This window comes from Lagopus muta, chromosome 9, assembly GCF_023343835.1.
Source record: "Lagopus muta isolate bLagMut1 chromosome 9, bLagMut1 primary, whole genome shotgun sequence".
Lineage (NCBI taxonomy): Eukaryota > Metazoa > Chordata > Aves > Galliformes > Phasianidae > Lagopus > Lagopus muta.
The window spans coordinates 15544812-15563491 of NC_064441.1; the positions used below are offsets into that span (position 1 = coordinate 15544812).

The window sequence follows — 18680 nt, forward strand, 5'->3', positions numbered from 1 at the left end:
TCTTTGTATTCAGTGAGATTATTAACTGGAAACTTGCTAAGATTGTGAACAGCTGTTGAACTATGTGACTGAGAGAAAAAGATTATGATGATGCAGGAATAATGTACATGGTTCTTCAGAAATGTAAAGAATCATGACATAGCAAGATTCCTTCTCCAAAATTTATGTAGTTAATGTATCTCTGCATGTCAGGGATTTGTTTACATCAACAAAGGAACAAGTGACCACGTAGGTCTAGCTTAATGTTACTTGCTTCTAAGAGGAAGGATGTTTGTGCAAACCCTCAGAGCTTTTTCCAATTTCATTTGATTCAGTTTCTTGTAATGGAATTTCATGTAATGCTCAGCTTTTTGTTGCTGTTTTTGCTGAAGTTTACAAAGCAGCTCGGTGTTTTGAAGGGTGAAATGTACATCTTTAATGATAATGCTGAAAACGAAGGGAAAATACTTAGTTCTTATTATATCTCTAGGTTTCACAAACAAGAAATACAGGTGTTGCTGGTAGAAGTAAAACTAGGGATTATTTTAACAAAGAAGTGACTCTGGATCTTAAAAACTGGCGTGCCTTTGTTCTCTTTTGCTCGTTTCTGCTTTTGAAGAATTGCAGGTTGAAGTTTGTATGAATAAAATTCCTTTTAGTCTTTTTGTCATTTCAACAACATGACTTTTTTTCCTTCTAATTTCCCTGTGTTTTTTTCCCAATAATAACCAGTTTTCATGTGTAGAATTGGACAAAGGCCATGCTTAGAATATATCCTTTGTAGGTTTCGGATGGAGCTCATTTAGTAATGTTTTTAGAACTGAAATTATGTAATAGGTACTGCTTTTGTGCACAGCTCTGTTATCTCCTTCAAAATAATGCATTTTTGGAAACGATGGGCAAAGCATTGTAGAGCCACTAAGATGATCAGAGGGCTGGAGCACCTCTCCTATGAAGAAAGGCTGAGGGAACTGGGCTTGTTGAGCTTGGAGAAGAGAAGGCTCTGGGGAGACCTCATTGCAGCCCTCCAGTACGTGAAGGGAGCGTACAAACAAGGGGGAACAGCTGTTTACGAGGGTGGGTAGAACATGGGGGGTTGGTTTTAAATTAAGACAGGGGAGATTAAGGTTGGATATTAGGAGGTAGTTTTTCACACAGAGGGTGGTGAGGCACTGGAACAGGCTGCCCAAGGAGGCTGTGGATGCCCCATCCCTGGAGGCATTCAAGGCCAGGCTGGATGTGGCTCTGGGCAGCCTGGTCTGCTGGTTGGTGACCCTGCACGTAGCAGAGGGATTGGAACTTGATGATCATTGTGGTCCTTTTCAACCCAGGCCATTCTATGATTCTCCTCTGTTTGCATCAATTGTATAAGCGCATGTAGAAAAATGGTATGTCACAGACTGAGGGGAAAGGAGAGCAGAGGACCATCTGTTATTCCCATTTGTATTCAGAGCTACATCTTTTTTTGTCCAACTTGAACTTTTTGCCTTCTTCTGAGGGAGCATATTGCAGTACAGTTCTTCCTGTGCTTCTGATTTCTGAGCTTGCTTATGATTTCTGAAATGTTTTGCATGTGTTAATGGCTCAGTTGGAAAGATACAGCATGGAAAAAAAAACTTTGTTTTGCTTTCATCAAGAGCAAAGAACACATTTACTTGTGATAGCAACTCAATTATGAAAGGATGGCTTTTATTTGTAGGCTTCCAAACATTAATTTCTGATGAACGTGTTAGAGGCATTATGTGAAGCGTAAGCTGGATTTGGTTTATAGTCTCTACAGTTATCTAAGTCCTCAGGTTGTAAGTGCTATCTTCATTTGCTTGGTTGAATTTATGCTGATTGATCCATTTTAGTAAGAATTTTTGGTGTGACCATCTAAGGGATTGCATCTTTGATTTCTTATTTTCTCTAATACTGCTTTGTGCTGAATCTGGAAAAAAAATTGTGACAATTGTTTTAAGTAAAGCAACAGATAAATAGTTTGATTTGCTTGTGAAAAGGCATTGTTGATGTCAGCAAATAATTTAACTGTGGATACACATCACTGCAAATACTGTGAATATTTCTGAATGTACTCTTCTAAGAATACTCTTAAGAATACTTAATGTTTTCCAATCACCCACAGGCAGTAAATATCAAAAACAGTGAGATTTGGTCATGTTAGACTTCTGGAATTTCTAGCTCATTCAAAGTAATTTAAAAAGATGTGCAAAAAAAGTTTGACATCAAATAAAGTTATCATTACACATGAGATATTGGGTACATAGTTGGAAAATAAAGGCATGTTATCTGTCTGAGCTTTGCTGAGATCTGGTTGTGAGATGCTGAATGGGAAGTGCTTTGCAGTTAATGACAGTCTTGGCAGCCAGTATATGAAAAATATTACTTGTTCTCAGCGGTGTATGACCACAGGAGGATTATTTTGACCATTACAATAAAATCTGAGTGCACAGAAGAAATAAGCATGATAGAACTCGGCTGTACTCTGAAGTTTGGCTTTCTGATCACTGTTTAAAGAACTGAAGTTCTGTACAAGTTCTGTTCTGCCTCTTAAGCACGGGGGGATGTTGCGGTTGTTTTGAGTTTGACTTGTGTGCCATGAGAATGGGGAGTGTAGGTGGACAACAGAAGAGCTGGGTATTGCTCTTGGATCAGGTGATGGGGAAGCTGGTGAAGTGGCAGTTCTGGTGGCAATTACATGTACGATGACTGTTTTTCTGTCTGGTAGTTTAGTCTTCAGCTGCCAGGTGTCCCTTAAGAGTCTGAATGTGAACTGGAGATGTTTGCAGTTTCTAAAAGTCTAATAATGAACTTCTAACGAATGTGAGCTCATTGACTGAGTTAAATTTGAAGAAGCCTTCCCCTAAAGCATATGAAGACATTGTTCTGCATCCAGTATACTTTGCTTACTAACTTGTGATTGCACTTTATGGACTTGAAGGATGGATGTTTTAAGCAGTCACTGCTGTTGTCTGCAAAATGTGATACTTCTGCACTAGCTGTAAACTGATGAGGATGTTTTTCTTCAGGAAATTCAACAAGAAACTGACATCCCTGAAAGAGAACTGGTCAGAGCCCTACAGTCCCTTGCGTGTGGCAAACCAACACAGCGTGTTCTCACAAAAGAGCCCAAATCGAAAGAAATAGAAAATGGACATATATTTACAGTGAATGATCAGTTCACATCTAAACTACACAGAGTGAAGATTCAGACAGGTAAGTGGCTTTTTATATTATCTTGTCTTTAAAGTGTTTTGTCATAGAATGTTATTTTGTAAGCTTGATGTCTGTACAAGCAGAAGGAAACGAGTCGTATTTCTTTGTTGTTAATGATTGTGGAGCCAGGAGTTGGATTCAATCCTTATAGGTCTTTTCCAACTTGAGGTATTCTGTGATTTGGTAAATCTGTGATTCTAGTTGCATCCAAACAAGAATTTAAAAATGGAAGTATGGAAGTGATAGTTAATAAGCCTTCTGCTTTTCAAAGTGTGTAGTTCCTTTTAAGATAAAAGGAAATGTTAAAAGAGAAATTTGAGTAGTAAAATTAAAAATATCAGGCTACTGACTGATTCATAAAAAAAAAAAGATAGCCTCAGGTGTGTAAATTGTTGTACTGCTGTGAAATTGAGTAAAATCTTTATCACATGACGTAGCAGAGTTTATTTCCATACAGCAGTTAGCTGCAGTGTCTTTAGGCCATGATTTGAGTGGAGTTAACAAATGAGAGCAACTGATTGGCGTGACACAGCTTTACCAGCTCAGTGAAGAGCTGGTTTATGTTACACATAAGTCATACTGGTATCTTTAGTTCAGAAAGCTCTCTGGAAATATTTTCTGACTTGTAGTACTGCTGTAGATGCTCTTCCAAGTGTTTTGCAAAATAACTTTGTAATTTTAGTTCATCAAAGATTTTCTGAAGCTATGGGTCTTGGTATGTAAAATACACGCCATTATTGGCATTTTAGTTGTCTTTTCATGCAATGCTGGAATTCACGTGCTGTTTGCTGTGCATAATGCAGCTTTGGGCGTCTGTTGAGCCTGCAATGTCCTGGGATGTAAGTGTGTAAATCCAGGGCTGCACACTGTTATTATGTATATAATATGTAACAACATATTAGTATGTTGTTACACTGAGTATATCCTGCTGCTGGAGCAATAGCTGGGCTGTCTTCATGTGCATGCAAAGTGCTGTGCTCTCAGCATGCTCACCACATGTGGAGAATTTCTCTGGTGAGCAAGAGTGCAGCAACCAAATGAAGGGCCATGATCTCTCTGATCAGGGCCCAAAACATCACTGGCAGAATTGAACAGGAGTCTGTGACAACTGTCGGAATTTTGGTGTAGTTCTGCTTTATTGTTTCATAAGTTTCTGGGGTAGGAGAATATAGTTTGGAGTTCAAGATGGTTTAAGAGCAAATTTGATACTTCTGGTTTTGTTTCTCTTACAAAGATGACTTTTAATGTAGACCTCTTTAGAACCAATAAATACTTGGGGCTTTTAAGTGAAATATGGGAGGGAGACAGGTAGTGGGAGCAGTGTGGGAGAAGGGATTGTTTATGATGATACTGGGGTGAAAAGGTGAGAGAAGGGCAGGAGCAAAGCATAAGTAGAAGAGAACAGAATACAAGGGTGAAACAGCTGAAATGAAAAGGATAGAGAAGGTTGGACTGTTTCATCTGACTGAGGAACTTCTTAAGTATTTAAATAGTTTATGAAGAAAGCTTTGAATTATTTGTCTGTTTTAATTAACGAATTTCTTTACTTTAAAGAGAAGAACATTTAATGGGAGCATAGGGGTGGTTGTGCCTGTAACCAAGTCTGAGTACTGCTAAAATTTTAACATAGCAGTAATTGAATAATAGATTGCTACCTTGTCAGTTGCTATCAAAATATGCCAGAAAATGCTAATATGTTCTTCTGGCTGCTTTTCATAAACAAATGAGTTTGAGGATGTCAAAACTTGGGAAAGCATTTGATTTCTGAACAAAATAAATAGCAAAGCTAAAGCTTACACAGTCTTAATTTTAACTTTGCTAAGATACTTTGTTCTCTTTCTTTTTTTTCCTTTCAGTTGCTGCCAAACAAGGAGAATCTGATCCAGAAAGGAAAGAAACAAGGCAGAAAGTAGACGATGACAGAAAGCATGAGATAGAAGCTGCTATAGTTCGGATAATGAAATCTAGAAAGAAGATGCAACACAATGTGCTAGTAGCAGAGGTATGTTTGTTTTAATATGGTTTTGGAGGGTTTTTGACAGATTGTGATTAATCCATCCTGTTTTTCCCATTTATCTAAAGACACCTAAATGCATACCCTGTACTCATGTGCACCTGATTTTCCTACCTCCCTTTACTGCTATTAATATATCATCATATTCCTTAAGTACCAATTGGCAATGAAAACCACTGTGCTTAGCATGAATTATTTTCTGTTTTTGTCTTGTTGCTAACTGTTGGGTCCAAGATTGAAAGGTTAAAGGTCTGCAGAGAAAGAGTGAGAGTGCTCATTGAGTTCTGACACCTTTGCAAATGGGAGGTGCTTTCCACTCTTTTACTCTTCCATGGTTGTGAAATTGAGTGTCTCCAGGTTGACCATTCCTCTCTCAAAATTGAGCAGGCAGCCGAAGGGAAAAAAGGATGGGAGAGTGAAGATGGATTGTTGTTTCATGGTTGTAGCCAGCCCCACCTCTGTGCAACTTTCTGATGATTTTGATCAGTTAAGATACTTAATGATCTTGCTTGACCTGTAATTTTATGTTATTGTTTTTAATGTTATGTTTTAGGTAACTCAGCAGCTGAAGGCCCGATTCTTACCAAGTCCAGTTGTTATTAAAAAACGTATTGAAGGACTTATTGAGAGAGAATATTTGGCACGAACACCTGAGGATCGCAAAGTATACACTTACGTAGCATAAAATGCGTTCAGAAAATTTGATTTACTCTTGGACTGTACTCTTCGCATGAACTGGGAAGTTCTTTTAAATCATTAATATTAAGACGACCATCTCTTCTATTAAATTACAATACATGTTCTAGACCATTCAGATCAAGCCTTTTACTCCTTTTGAGAGTTTTCAACATGAATTGATTGAGCTTCAGGCTTTTCAACGTTATCCCTGTAGAGATCATCCTTACAATTCTTTGGGAAAATGTGAATGTGCCGCGTTTGTTTTCAATACTGTATGAAAACAGAAAAATAAAAACAAATTTAGAAAATACAGCTCATTAAAAAAATAAAATTGTTGGAATTTCATTTCCCCAGATCTTCAGTGTTGATGTAAACGTGTTTCTGTAGTGTTGCTTAGCACTTCGCGCATTGTATAAGTTGGGTTAAAAGAACAACCACAACTGGTAAGGCAGAATTCCCAGTTATAGTGCTCTGCTTCAAATGTTTCTTTAACTAGCCATGTTTAATTTAAATATTTGGTAACCTTTTGGAGACCCGAGAATACGACTTGAGCATGTTTCACTCTTCCAGCTGCACTCATTGTTTGAACAACATGAATCAGCAACTACTGGGGGCTCAGAAAAGGCCATGATAATTTTGACTTTCCCTTCTGTAATATGAGTCCTTCTAAATTATACTCTAGATTTGTTCTGGTTTCTTCATAGGAAAAAGGAAAAGATATTAGTGTGTATAAACTGTATAATAATTTTTGCTGTTGTACTCACTGCTGATGGTGGATTGTACAGGGCGATGTTTTTATTTCACTAAATGTAGACAAAATTTTAAAATAAATGGATCTAGTGTACACAAACAATTCAAGTGTGTTAGAGTACAGGGATGGCAATATTTGAAACTAAATACTGTCCTCTGGGGAAGCATACTGGGATTATATTTTGTCAGTTAATACTGTAGCTGGATCTGTAGCCCCAGGGTTTCCCATCATAAGTACGTATTTGAGGAGATTAAAGTGAAGCCGGTGTGCACTATTTGCTTTTAAAAATGCATTTTAATCATGCAATAAAAAAATGTTACTATAATGAAACTTTCAGTTCTTAAACCAAAGCTTTTATCCTTTTTGTCAGCATGTTGCAAAAATAGATTTAAAATTGCAGTTCAGTGGCACTATTATTCTCATAGAATTTGTTTGAAGCGTGCATTGTACTGCAGAGTTTTTATTAAACTGTTTTTCTGACATTGCAATGCATATTGCATACCACGCAGTTTTTCTGCTGTAAATATTTGTTTTAATTTGATGCTGGTTTTGTTTTGGTTCACGTCGTTTTCATCTGTAGATACAGAAACATACTGGGGATGGACTTCCCAAAATGTGGAGCTGGAGGAAGCGAAAAGGAAGTTGGTTGTAGAGCACTACGGTACTGCCAGATTATTTCTTCATTAGCGATATCGAGCAAACGCACTGTTCTGTAATGTTAGCAATTCACCTGAAGTGTATTTCTGGTAGCGTGCCTCCAGTTTCACCCCTCTCTACAGCCTGTTAAGATGAAAAGCCTGGCTGTTGTTCAGTGGTGGGTTGCTTCTATGGAGGAGGCCTGGGATTGGGATGGTTTCAGCACGATTTATTCTGAGGCCTGTTTTGTCTTTTTTATAAAGGCTTTATTGAAGTTTACTAAATAAAAATAAGACTTTTCCCTAACTCATGATTTACTTTCAATTAAGTAGAAGGCAGGTAACCAACGAGGAGCTTAACCTGCTACTGTTCATGAAGAATCCAGCTATGTCATCAGATTTTCTAAAATGAATTTGGGGGCAATTATTAAAATGCCTGTATGTCTATTTTCTAGTGACATTAGAAAACTAATAATTGGTTAGCCACTCTAGTTTTGGATTGTGTCTTAAGGTCTTCCTAAAATTGTAACTAGTTCTTCCATGCGTTGGTATGAAGGCTTTCTTTTCTGTGTATCTTAGTCCTTAATAGCATTCGTGTAACAGTTTTGTTTTAATGCTTTCCTTTGTGCTTTTCAGGAAGGAGTGAGTTCATAGCCTTTTCCACTGTGGTTTAGAGATACTAACATTGCTACCCATGACATTTGGACTTTGTGCTGCAGTTACAATTTTGCTGTGCATCAGCTGAAGCTTTCTGCATCTGATTGCTTTGCTCTTGGCAAGTGTGAAGTTAGATGTCACAAGCCTGAATGTTAGATGAACAGCTGTCTAGCTATGTTTAAGGGGTGGATGGGTCTGATTTTTTTATCTTAATTTTTGGCCAGCTTTGCACGCTAGAGTTGCTGAAGGAATAACAGATGGTGATAGCTATTTCAGTAACAAATACCAGAATATCATTTCCATTTCAAGTTTAATAGAATTTTGGAGACATTAAATGTTCAGGAAGGGACTTCTACTGAAGCCACCTTTTAGAAATGTCTTTACCATTGCAACCAGATCACAGTTCCAAGGAGTTCAAGATGGAAATGTGAAAACTTTGATCAGATGCATCTGAACACGGTATCACTGTGACTCTGCTTAAGGTGAGTTTGATGCCTATGCCTTTACATTGTTTGTGTACATTAGAGAATCATATGATTCTAGGATTAGTGAGATTTCTTTTAGATTCCGTAGTAGAATTCTGCTGCTCCTTACCTGATTTTACTTTTGGTCTTTCTTAGTTCACCTTTAAACTTGTAACTTAGTTAAAAGCTCATTAATAGGTTTGCATGATCACGTTTATGAGGGTAATTGGTTGTAAGTTTTCTTTCCTTGAGTTCATGTACACGTAAATGCTGTAACAACCTACTAACGTGTAGTTCTAATTTTCAAAAGTTTTAAAATGAAAAGTAGACTTCAAGTTTTATACATATTGGAAGGTACATAATACACAAGTTCATTTTAAAGAGTTGAGATTATACTCGTGTACCATTGTAACAACAAAAGCACTGAATGAAGTATTTTGGATGACCGAAATCTTTTTATTCACATGTCATAAGCAGCTATAGCATGGTACCTGGTAGGTGGTATGTATACAGTAATGTAGCCTGTTAAGATGTGTGGTTTGGGTGGTGAGCTTGCACAGAGGGTTTCTTGTCAAAAGCAACAGAAAATGGGACTCCTTGTGAGCAGTCTGTTGCCTGTCCAAGGCTGTCTAGAACCTTCCCTGCTTGTTCTGCAGCTCCTTGACTCTTACTCATCACAGTGGTTAAAGGTGAGGTGGGCTCTGAGCATTAGCTTCCAGTTCTTAGAAACAATTCAGGGTTAGGAGGAGGATTTGCCAGCCCAGAGCTAGGCTCGAAGTAGCATGTGAGGTGTTGTTTTTTTCTGTATGAAAGTTTTCTGTTAGTGATTCTGGTGTCTTGGTAAATGAGATAATCAGTGTGATCAGTCTGAAACACGTGTTTAAGCTCCTTTTCTGGGATGTGAAAAGGAAGAGCAAGGGAGAGATGAGGCTTTAACAAGGAACTGACAAATAATATATAAAAAAAACTGAGAACACTGTTCCACATGGTAGGATATAGCTTGTTTTCAAGTCACTGATTCTGCATTTAAAGCCTTTTGTTAGCTGCAGTAAGAATTGTGCTATAAAAGTGCAGTGTAGACGTGGTCTTATCCAGGACAGTTATGCTGTCTGTCCAAGTGAGCTGTTAGCATTATTGTTCCTTGGTTGGTCGGTTTGCTTTTTTAACCTTTATTTTAATCTTGGTTATTTATGAATTTCATTAGGTTGGTATATGGAGCCACAGCTGTGATCACTTTGTATTTATACTATGAAAGACACAGCGCTGGGTCTTGCTTTAAGTAGCCTGCCATTGTATTTACATCTAACAAATTCCTCAAACTTTGAAATGAAGCCAAGTTTTTAAGGGACAGCATTTTACTAAAATGTCAAGAGAAAAAAAGGAATAGAGAGAATAGTGAGGTCTCAGCTGTGCTGGAAACGTATCTGTTGAAAAAGGCTGCAACCTTTGCTTTCTGCTGTAACAAATACAAAACTTGATTCAGCACGGTAAGCTCTCCAGAGCAAAGCAGTGGCTGTGGCTCCTTTGCCTGCGTTTCCAAATGCACGCCTCTGATGCCTGCCATCCCTCTGCTGGAGGAGCTGATACCCGCACACCACAGGCTAAATGCTGAAGAGGACACCTGGCATCACAGCGGATGAGTGTGAACATGGAGATACGTCTGACTTTGCCCAGGTGAGCTTCTATGAGTCCAGAGAGAGAAATCCTGTCTCCTGGCGACTCGTTCATCAGCGCCCGGTGCAGTGTGGTCTCTGCTCATGTCTGCTGCTGGCCTTGCGAGGGCTTCTCTTGAGTCACCTTCAGCCGTGCTGAATGTAAGCTCCTTACATAACTCTCTAGATCCTATGTGTCTGTGCATTGCTGAGGCTGCCTGTTCCCCCTCTGCCACAGGAGGAAGCTCAGGAAACTCCTTTTTGTTTGATCTCTTGTGCACCTTGAAAGCCTGGCACTGCCGAAGGCTGAGCCTTGAGTTGCTGTGTCCCACTGACAGGAGGAGCTGTGGCCCTGCCAGCCTTCCCCTTCCTGCTCTGGTTATGGCTCCATTTTTGTCCTGTTTTCTGCTTGGATTCTGATTTGCTGTGTGTGATGAGCTAGTAGAGATCCTCTCTACTAGCTCGTTAAAAAGGAGAATTAAGGACTACTTGGGAGATAAGTCCCTTTTGTAAGTGCAGTAGGTCAGACTGCTTTCCTCTGGCCGCTGGGGTTTTACTTTCCTCAGAAATAATGAATTTGGGGGCACAGCACTTGGGGCAGGAGGCAGACTGCACAGCTTATTGTGCTCAAGTAGGGCCCTGCTTCTGCTTTTTGTCTTGGTGCTGCTGTCGATAACTGTCATTGGTCTCAGTGTAGGAAGAAATTGAAATTGGCAGAAAAAAAAAAAAAAATCTCTTAAAAGCTAATGAGCCCAAGACAGTGCCTGGATTTAATGAGGCCTGCTCCTGAGATGCTGAAGTAATTCAGTCGCCCTCCTGGAAGTTAATTACCTACAGTGTGCAATGCCTGAAACCTTGCCATGTTGCTTCGTTACGGAAGTTACAATGAACTTATTAAATCCTGTGGTGCGTCATCAGTCCTTGGGTGTCAGCTGGAGTGAAGGGCTCAGCACCTCAGAGGGCTGGGAGCAATCAAAGAGCTCATTATGGAAAGGAGTTACAGTTCTGCTGTGCCCTTGCACCATAGGACTTGAAACATATCACAGACTGATTCTCACACAATACAGTACTTGTTGGCTGTTCGCATTGGGCATCTATTTATGCTGGGCCTACTGATGCTTGTGCTGGCGGTCAGTACGTCTCTCGCATGCTTTTACCAGGTCAGCTCTCTGCAGCACGCTGTACCCTGTACCATGCTGCCTGTCACTGCCATGTGCGGATGGTGTTCTGGGGCGTTCTGAGAGTGCAGGCTGATTTTTCACATAGGGCTGAGCTGCTATTTTCCTAATCTCTTACAGCAATCTTTCTTGGCATGCTGGGTAGGTCACAGTGAATGATGTGCTTTTCCGCTTGGCAGCCAGACTGGAAAGCTGGGGGGAGGGGAAGCAGAGAGAAAGGCAGGAGCTGCTCACATTCAGGGCTAGTTCAGACTTCAGTCTGTGAAGGAGAGATTGCCAGTGCCCTTCTGTAGTGTCTGTGGGCTCACCTGGAAACCAGATTGGCTCCCACCAGCTGTGCTGGGAGCTGGAGTGGGACTTGCTGTCTGCAGCATTCCTGAGCTGCCCTCATCCCAGCTCACAGCCCTCACTCTGTGGCTGCCCTGTGAGCATTCATAGTACAGGCACTGCCATTTTCCCCCTGCACTGCTGCTGCCCTGCAGAACAGTCAGGCCGATGTGATGTGAGCAGGTAAATGGGGGTGAAAGAGCAGTGCAAGTCTGGTGATTGATGGGACTGCATTGGGCACACAGTGCTAGGAAATGCCTGGGGAAGCAAGCAGCTTGCCCTGCAGCAGATTGGGATCCCACCACGTGAGCACAGAGGTAGAGCTGGTGATGTCCATCCCGTCATTCCTGCTCTCCATAGTTTCCTGCCCTGTCACCTCGCAGTGTCCCCACAAGGTACCCGCAGGGCTGGTGCCACCTGGCCACACAGGTGTCCCTGCCTGCACTGCCATGGACAGTGATCACCTTGCTGCCCACTCCCAGCTCAGTCCTGACGAGCTCTGAGATTTGGTTTTCCTTGCACAAGCAGAATTCCCATTTTTTTCACCCGCAGGAAGGCTGCCTGCCTCTTTGCATTCTTTGCTGCAGCAAAGAGTTGATGAATCACTTCCTTTTTCTATGTTTTAGTAATACTCTGTGTTGTTCAGTGCTCATTTACAGCATTTAATGTTTTGAATACTCGTAGCCATCACTCTTCCTGTGATTGTCCAGCGGTTGGATATTTTTGTCTCTGTCCCAGCAGTTACTACTTGTTGGAAGTGCTGCAGGTAGCTTTGTCTGTGTCAGTACAAGCTGAACTTTTAAGTTCTTACTGTACTTTGGTCTCATGACTGTATTTCTATAACTGAGTGCAATCTTTAAATAAAAGAAATGTGAAGCACAGATCCTTGTACCATTAGACCCTGGAGATTTTCTTCAGGTACACATAAAGCTAGGGCTGTATTTAATTTCCAAAAAAAAAAAAGGGGGGGCTGAGGGGAATAGTCCAAGTTCAGCATTCTAAATAGCAGACCCTTCCACACACTGGGATTTCTGCACAGCAAGTTGCTGCCCCACGAGGTGCACAGCCCTGAGCCTGGGATTCTCCTGCAGTGCCTGGAGCCAATTCATATGGGCCTTCATTGTTATCTCTCCCGTTCACACGGGTTTTTTTTCCCTTTGTTAGTCTGCTTTCCTTCCTTGTTTTTAAATAATAGCTTATCTGTGTGCCCCAGAAGGGTGTGACTCGGGGAGATCAGCAAGCTGAAGTGCAGGAACACACGCTGAGGTTTTCATACAGGCACGAATCAGGAGATGTATGCCTGTGGGAGAGTGACTGCACTCCTGCTTCAGCCCTCCACCACCCTGCTCCAGGTGGGACAGAGCCACTGCAGCACAGCAGTGCTTCAACACCTCGGCTGTGTGCACCCGGTGACCAGATCTGGGTCATGCTGCTGGGTCAGATGTGCATCTGCATCTGAGCTCTGATGTGACGTGAGCAAACTGGGGCTGGTCCTGTCGCGCCATGGCACACTTTCCTGCCTCGTGCACATGTGTGCAATCCTGTCGCCTCACTGGGTTGTTGCAAAGCTTCTGAGTGATCGTCTTCTTTCTCTGCCTCAGTGCAGTGCCTGCATTGCTGCCACTCCAAACACTGCAGGAGGAAACTCCTATTTTTGCTTTGGTTTTGTTTGTTGAAGAGAAGCTTTGTGATGGGTGACAGAGCAGAGCCTCTGATGACCGTGCATCTTCTCGCCAACTCAGGATACTCGGCGTTTCTGCAGCGAGCTCTGGATCGGCTCATGGAGTGGATCTGCCCAGATGTTCGACTTTTCTTTGTGTCTGAGCGAGTTGCTCCACTGAAATACTATGAGAGGTACCAAAGGAGAAACTGCAGCTTTCCTGGGATATCTGTCTTCCTTTTTCTGCAGGAGGACCTGGGAGAAGAGCGGATTCTCCAGGTCCAGGATCTCCTCCAGCACCCACCCTGGCACTACCAGCGTGTCCCAACCTGGCCACGAAGTCATCCCCACACACCAGCTCCCCAGGACTTCTATGGCCTGGATGACCAGATGCCTGTGTGGGGCATCCGGCGGGTGGGCTGCAGCCCCGAAATCCTGCGTGTGACCCTCTACTGCAGCTTTGATAACTATGATGATGCAGTAGGGCTGTACGAGATGATCCTACGGAAAGAAGCAACCATCCAGAAAAGCAATTTCTGTGTCTTCGTGCTATATGCCACTAAAACTATTGCTGTCCAGCTCTGCCTGAAGCAGCTGCCCATTGGGATGGCTGCTGAGCCCAAGGAGTCATCACTTTTGCAGTTCAAGGTGCAAGAAATGGGGCAGCTGGTGCCTCTCCTGCCCAATCCGTGCATTCCTATCAGCAGGACCAGGTGGCAAACACAAGACTATGAAGGAAATAAAATTCTGCTTCAGGTATGTGTGTGCATGGTGCTTGCAGACAAGATGCCTTTTTCTTTTTCTTTTTTTTTTTTTTTATTCCAGCAAAGAGCAGGACTGATTCAAAATGGAAATTAAGGCTTTGCTTGTCCATATTTTGTTTTTAATTCACGAACTCAGCAATCACCTTCCAGTGCTATGATGTCATTGATAAATGTGAGCACAGATCCTTAGAATGCTTCCATATTGCTAGTGCCTGAAGTAGAAAGTATTAGTACTTTTTTTGAGCCACTGAATTCGCCTTTTCCCTTTCCTGCCTAAATCAGATGATAGTAGCAGCCTGTTCTTTCTGATGTGACCTTATAAGTGCTTCTGAAAGCCGAGTTTTAGCACTGTACCATCCCAAACCAGGTGTTTTGCAAGTACAGAGCTGATGCAACATCACCCACAGTAGTTTTGTAATTGCAGTTGGGTAAAAGGGCTAAATAAATGCCATGGGAAAGTCATCTCCTTTCTGCTGTGGTGCGCAGCCCTGGGAGTGTGTGAGCAGAAATCAAACTGGACAAAGACGGTGCCTTGGTGGTGGTGCTCACTGTGCTATACATGGAGCAGAGGGAAGCAGCTGTGTGCTCTTTGCTTTGTAACAACTCCACTGGCCTCTTGGGTTGCTATTTGGATATTTTTATTATTATTTGGATATTTACATTATTTAAACATGTCCTGTTTTCTTTATTTCCCTTTCTTGGTGAGATCATTATTACAAATCAGCCTGCCTATTCTGTTTGGCCTACTTTTGTGCTGCTCTGCCTGCACACCTCTCTCCAGGACAGCCTCAGCATGTGCCTCCCACCAGTTCAGTGTCACCCATGGACCTGTTCAGGGATGGCTGGAGTCCTGAGTGCTTTCAGTGGCTCCAAGTGCCTCCCATCGCAGGGGGCTCAGTCTGTTGCCTGAGTAAAGCTAGCACCGTGTTTTAAGGGAGTTCTCTCTACATTTCCTCAACAGGTTCAGAACAGCTCCAAACAGAATGAAACAAACACTGGGCTTCCCAACCGGCGCAGTGCTGTTGGTGTTGAAGGACTGCCGCGCAGCCCCAGCACAGCTCCTCTCCCCATCGCTCTGCGCAGCGCTGAGCAGGGAGGCCAGCAGGCCTGGGCCTCGAGGGGCAGGGTGACATCCGTGCCAGGCCAGGCCTTCCTCGGCTCTTCCTGGAGTGCCGCAGTGCCCTCCCACCACGTGCTCACAAGCAGCAGGCAGCAGGAGGGCTGGCCGTGCCGGCTGGCAGCAGAAACCAATGTGGACACGGGGCTGGCTGTGGGCAGAACTGCGGGCTGTCGCTGCTCTCTGCAACACAGCCTTCTGCAGCCATGGGTGCTGGGCACGGCTTGCACTGCCCTGCACTGTGCGCAGCTGCCATCTTCTGTGGCCAACAGGAGGAAAGGAGCGGGGCACAGGGCTCTGGGCTCCCACGTGCAAACATGGAGAGCCAGCCCTGGAACCAGGCCCGAGGAGGAAGAGGAGGAGTTCTTCATATGACTGGAAACAAGTGCGAGGCAGGCTCCTCATTTCTCAGTCATGCTGACTTTGTCTGGAAGCACAGTGGCCAGGCTGCGTTAGGCTGTGCGCAGGGTGATGGAAACCTCTACTGGGTCTGAAACAACAGAAGATGAAAGGCTGCGGGCTCAGAGGGACTGCTGAAGGGCAAGCAGGGCAGGAGAAATGGAGCCATGCAGTAGCAAGGACGCTGAAATGATATGTGCTGCTGCTTGCGGGATGCATGCAGTGTGTGACTGCTTTCTGCTTATTTCACTGGACACTTAACAAAAATCACAAACTTATACCCACTTTTCCTATAAAGGCAGTGCCAGAGAGAGGTTTGGTGAGCTGGGAGGGCAGCGCAGCAGAGCAGAGTGGCTGTGCTGTGGGGCTGAGGGAACAGGTGTGAAAGCCTGGGGCCACCAGTCTGGCTGTGGGTGTGGAGGGGCAGTGATGAAAGGGGAGTGGGATTCCTGGGACAAGTGGCTTTAAACAGGCCTTTCAGTATGACCAATGTGTGGAGGGATGGGAGCCCTGCTCTGAGTGTGGGCACAGGGCTCTGTGGGGCCAGAACTACAGCACTGGCAGGCACCACAAAATGCCATCCCTGGCTCATGCTGCTGCAGTCACTGGCTGTGCCAGGGCCCCGGCCTCCTGCTGCGGGAGCAGCTGGTGAGCTTGGCTCCTTTGGGAAGGCAGTCCTGAGTGCACTCCTCTGTCCTGAATCGTCGGTTGGTGTCTCTACAGACTCAGGGTCCGTGGAGACGTGGCACTGAGGGGCACGGTGGGGATGGACTGCCAATTGGACTAGATGATCTTAGAAGTCTTCTCCAAACTTAATGATTCTGAGAACGCGGCAGCTGCTGTCTGCGCGCTCCTGGTGCGGCTGCCCAGTGCTCCTGCACCCCGAGCATCGCCTGTCCTTGTCCCGTGGCGGCGACCCGGGCACAGCCGGACCTCGCAGCGGTTGGGCAGCTCAGGAGCCCCTCGCTGAAGCCCGCGGCGGGGGGGCGGCAGCAGCAGCGCCGTCGGTGCGGGGCGGCAGCTCCTCCTGGTGCCCGCCCGCGGCCCTGCAGCGCTGCCGGCCCGACCCCTCCCGCCGCAGCGGGGGCTGCTGTCCTCGCCTCCGTCCCCGCTGGAGCCGCGCGCTACACGGCAATAAAAGAGGTGATAATGACAAACGGAGCCGGTCTGTTCCTCATTCGTTCGTTCACCCAGATGACAAGCTATCTCGGCAGTTGAGAGCTGTCATGTAAGTGACGGGGAAAACAGAGACCTTCCGAACGCGTCTCACCGGTTAGATGGCAGCCTCGAGTGCTGATGTGCTGTAACTTCGTGTGCATTTGCTACATGGTAGTGCTGAGTGTACAGGAGGTTTAAGACGAGGCACCAACGTGATGGCTAGAGATTTTTTTCAAAAAAGTGCCTAGCTAGACCAACTTTTCTGTTGGTGCAGAAAAAAAAAAGTAAATCATTAGTTTTAACTGGGAGTAATTTAACTCCAAAAGTGAAAACCGTAACTTCTCCCTTTTTGTCCATAGCCAAGGAGCAGCAGGTCGCCCTCAGGCTGTCGGGGACTGATTCCATCCATGCTGGTGGGGATGAGGCCGTGCAGTATGAGGGAGTGCTGTTCTGTAATGATGAAGAACGGAAGCTCCTGCTGGAAGCCAAGCAATGTGAAGGAGCTGCCTGGTAAGGGGAAGCAGCTGCTGGCAGGGCCCTATGGCACACTCTGGATGGGACACACATCCTTTCCCTGTGCTGTGAGAGCCAGTGTTTGGCCCTTCCTGGTAGATTTGCCCTCTGCTTGCACTTCAGGCCCATCTCAGCTCTCTGTCTCTCCCTGCAGCCAAGGGCACGAGGTATCTGGGCACAGGGATGGCACAGGAGCATGTATGCCTCATCTGGTACTGAGCTTCCCAGCCTTAATGTGCTCCTGAAGAGGATGGATGTGCAGGAAGGACTCAAAAGGAGTACGATGCGCTTTCATTCAGCAGTCTCAGTATTAAGAGGTTTATCCTCACACTGGCTGTCAGTGCTTTGTAGCTCTCATCAGCCACATATGTGGCAGGCTCCCTGCAGTGCCACCAGGATCCCTAAGCATTACACAGGAGCTTTGCTTTTGGTCAGTTAAGCTTGATGCCCTGTGTTTTTAGTGCCTCTTTGAAATGAAGTGTAGGAGGTCTTTACTTCCCCCCATATACAACTATTCCAACAGAATAACAAAACACTCATGTAGCAAAGCTATTTTTTTCTACTGCCATGAAGTCAGTTTCAGTATGTGTGCAGAATGCACCTGATCAGCCCAGGACTGAGAGCTCAGTTGCACTATGTGTTGGAGGAGAGGCAGGGCTCACAGCTGGGTTGGGTGCTGAGCAGGAAGGGTTGGTGCATTGGGCAGTGGTCAGCATGGGGCTGGGCACCCAGCAGGAGGCAGTGGCACCTTCGGTGACCTTCATTTCCTCCTCCAACACACTGCTTCCTCCGTTGCAAACCTGCATTGCAGTTTGCTGTGCTGCTCTTTTTGATGTTTAATTCTGATAATTTGAAGGGGGCTTTGAGAGGGCTCCATCTCCCACAGAGCACTGGCATTAATATTCCGGTGCAGAATCTCAGTTCTGCTGATTGCAGGCAAGGGCAGATCCGATTTCTATTAGTGTGAATTAATATTCCTGAAGAGTCTCCAAATCTTTCTTCTCCCCTGCCGCCCTCCCCAGGCACTGGCAGCCCGACTGTGCTGGGAGGTGATTAGATTTGTAAATGCGTTCCTGCAGGCACTTGGTGACACTGGGAGTTGTCTCATCTTGCTTGTGCAGCTGAAATGGTGACAGCCCCACTTCCCTAATTGGAATCGTCTCGAATCTCATCTTGGCATCGGAGCGTTGTGCTGAGCAGGCAGGAGCAGGTTGGCTCAGCTGTTGCAGTTGGTACCAGGCAGATGCTTGTCTCCCAGACCTGGAGGTGGGCCCAGATGGGTCCCAACAAGCGACGGGGGCAGGAATGAGCCCTGCTCAGGAGCATTCTCTGCCGAATGGCAGAGGCAGTGGGGCAACCCAGAGGGACAGTTCTGAGGGCTGGGGTGCCTGATGCAGCTATAGAGTCCCCAGGCTCCTCCACACTTACTGTGCTAAAAACTGGAGTGAACATATATCGGAGTTAAAGCAGCCAGGCCATGATAACTGTTATCCTTGCTTTCTCCTTGCACTTGTCTCC

At 44.6% G+C, this 18680-nt stretch overlaps 2 protein-coding genes across 2 annotated transcripts in view; both read left to right on the forward strand.

Moving 5' to 3' along the window:
• Window positions 1-6240, forward strand: part of CUL3 (cullin 3) — a 49570-nt gene extending 43330 nt beyond the window's left edge. Inside the window, exons 14-16 of the mRNA XM_048954413.1 lie at window positions 3009-3195; window positions 5052-5197; window positions 5763-6240. Coding sequence (XP_048810370.1) covers window positions 3009-3195; window positions 5052-5197; window positions 5763-5894 — 465 coding nt within the window. The 3' untranslated portion in view covers window positions 5895-6240. The remainder of the gene's footprint in view (window positions 1-3008; window positions 3196-5051; window positions 5198-5762) is intronic.
• Window positions 6241-12740: 6500 nt separating this feature from the next.
• On the forward strand, window positions 12741-17112 carry FAM124B (family with sequence similarity 124 member B). The gene is made up of 3 exons (XM_048954414.1): window positions 12741-13967; window positions 14937-16719; window positions 17009-17112. Exons 1-2 carry the CDS (start codon window positions 13242-13244, stop codon window positions 15465-15467), a joined length of 1257 nt encoding a protein of 418 aa, XP_048810371.1. The 5' UTR covers window positions 12741-13241; the 3' UTR covers window positions 15468-16719; window positions 17009-17112.
• The last annotated feature ends 1568 nt before the right edge of the window (window positions 17113-18680 follow it).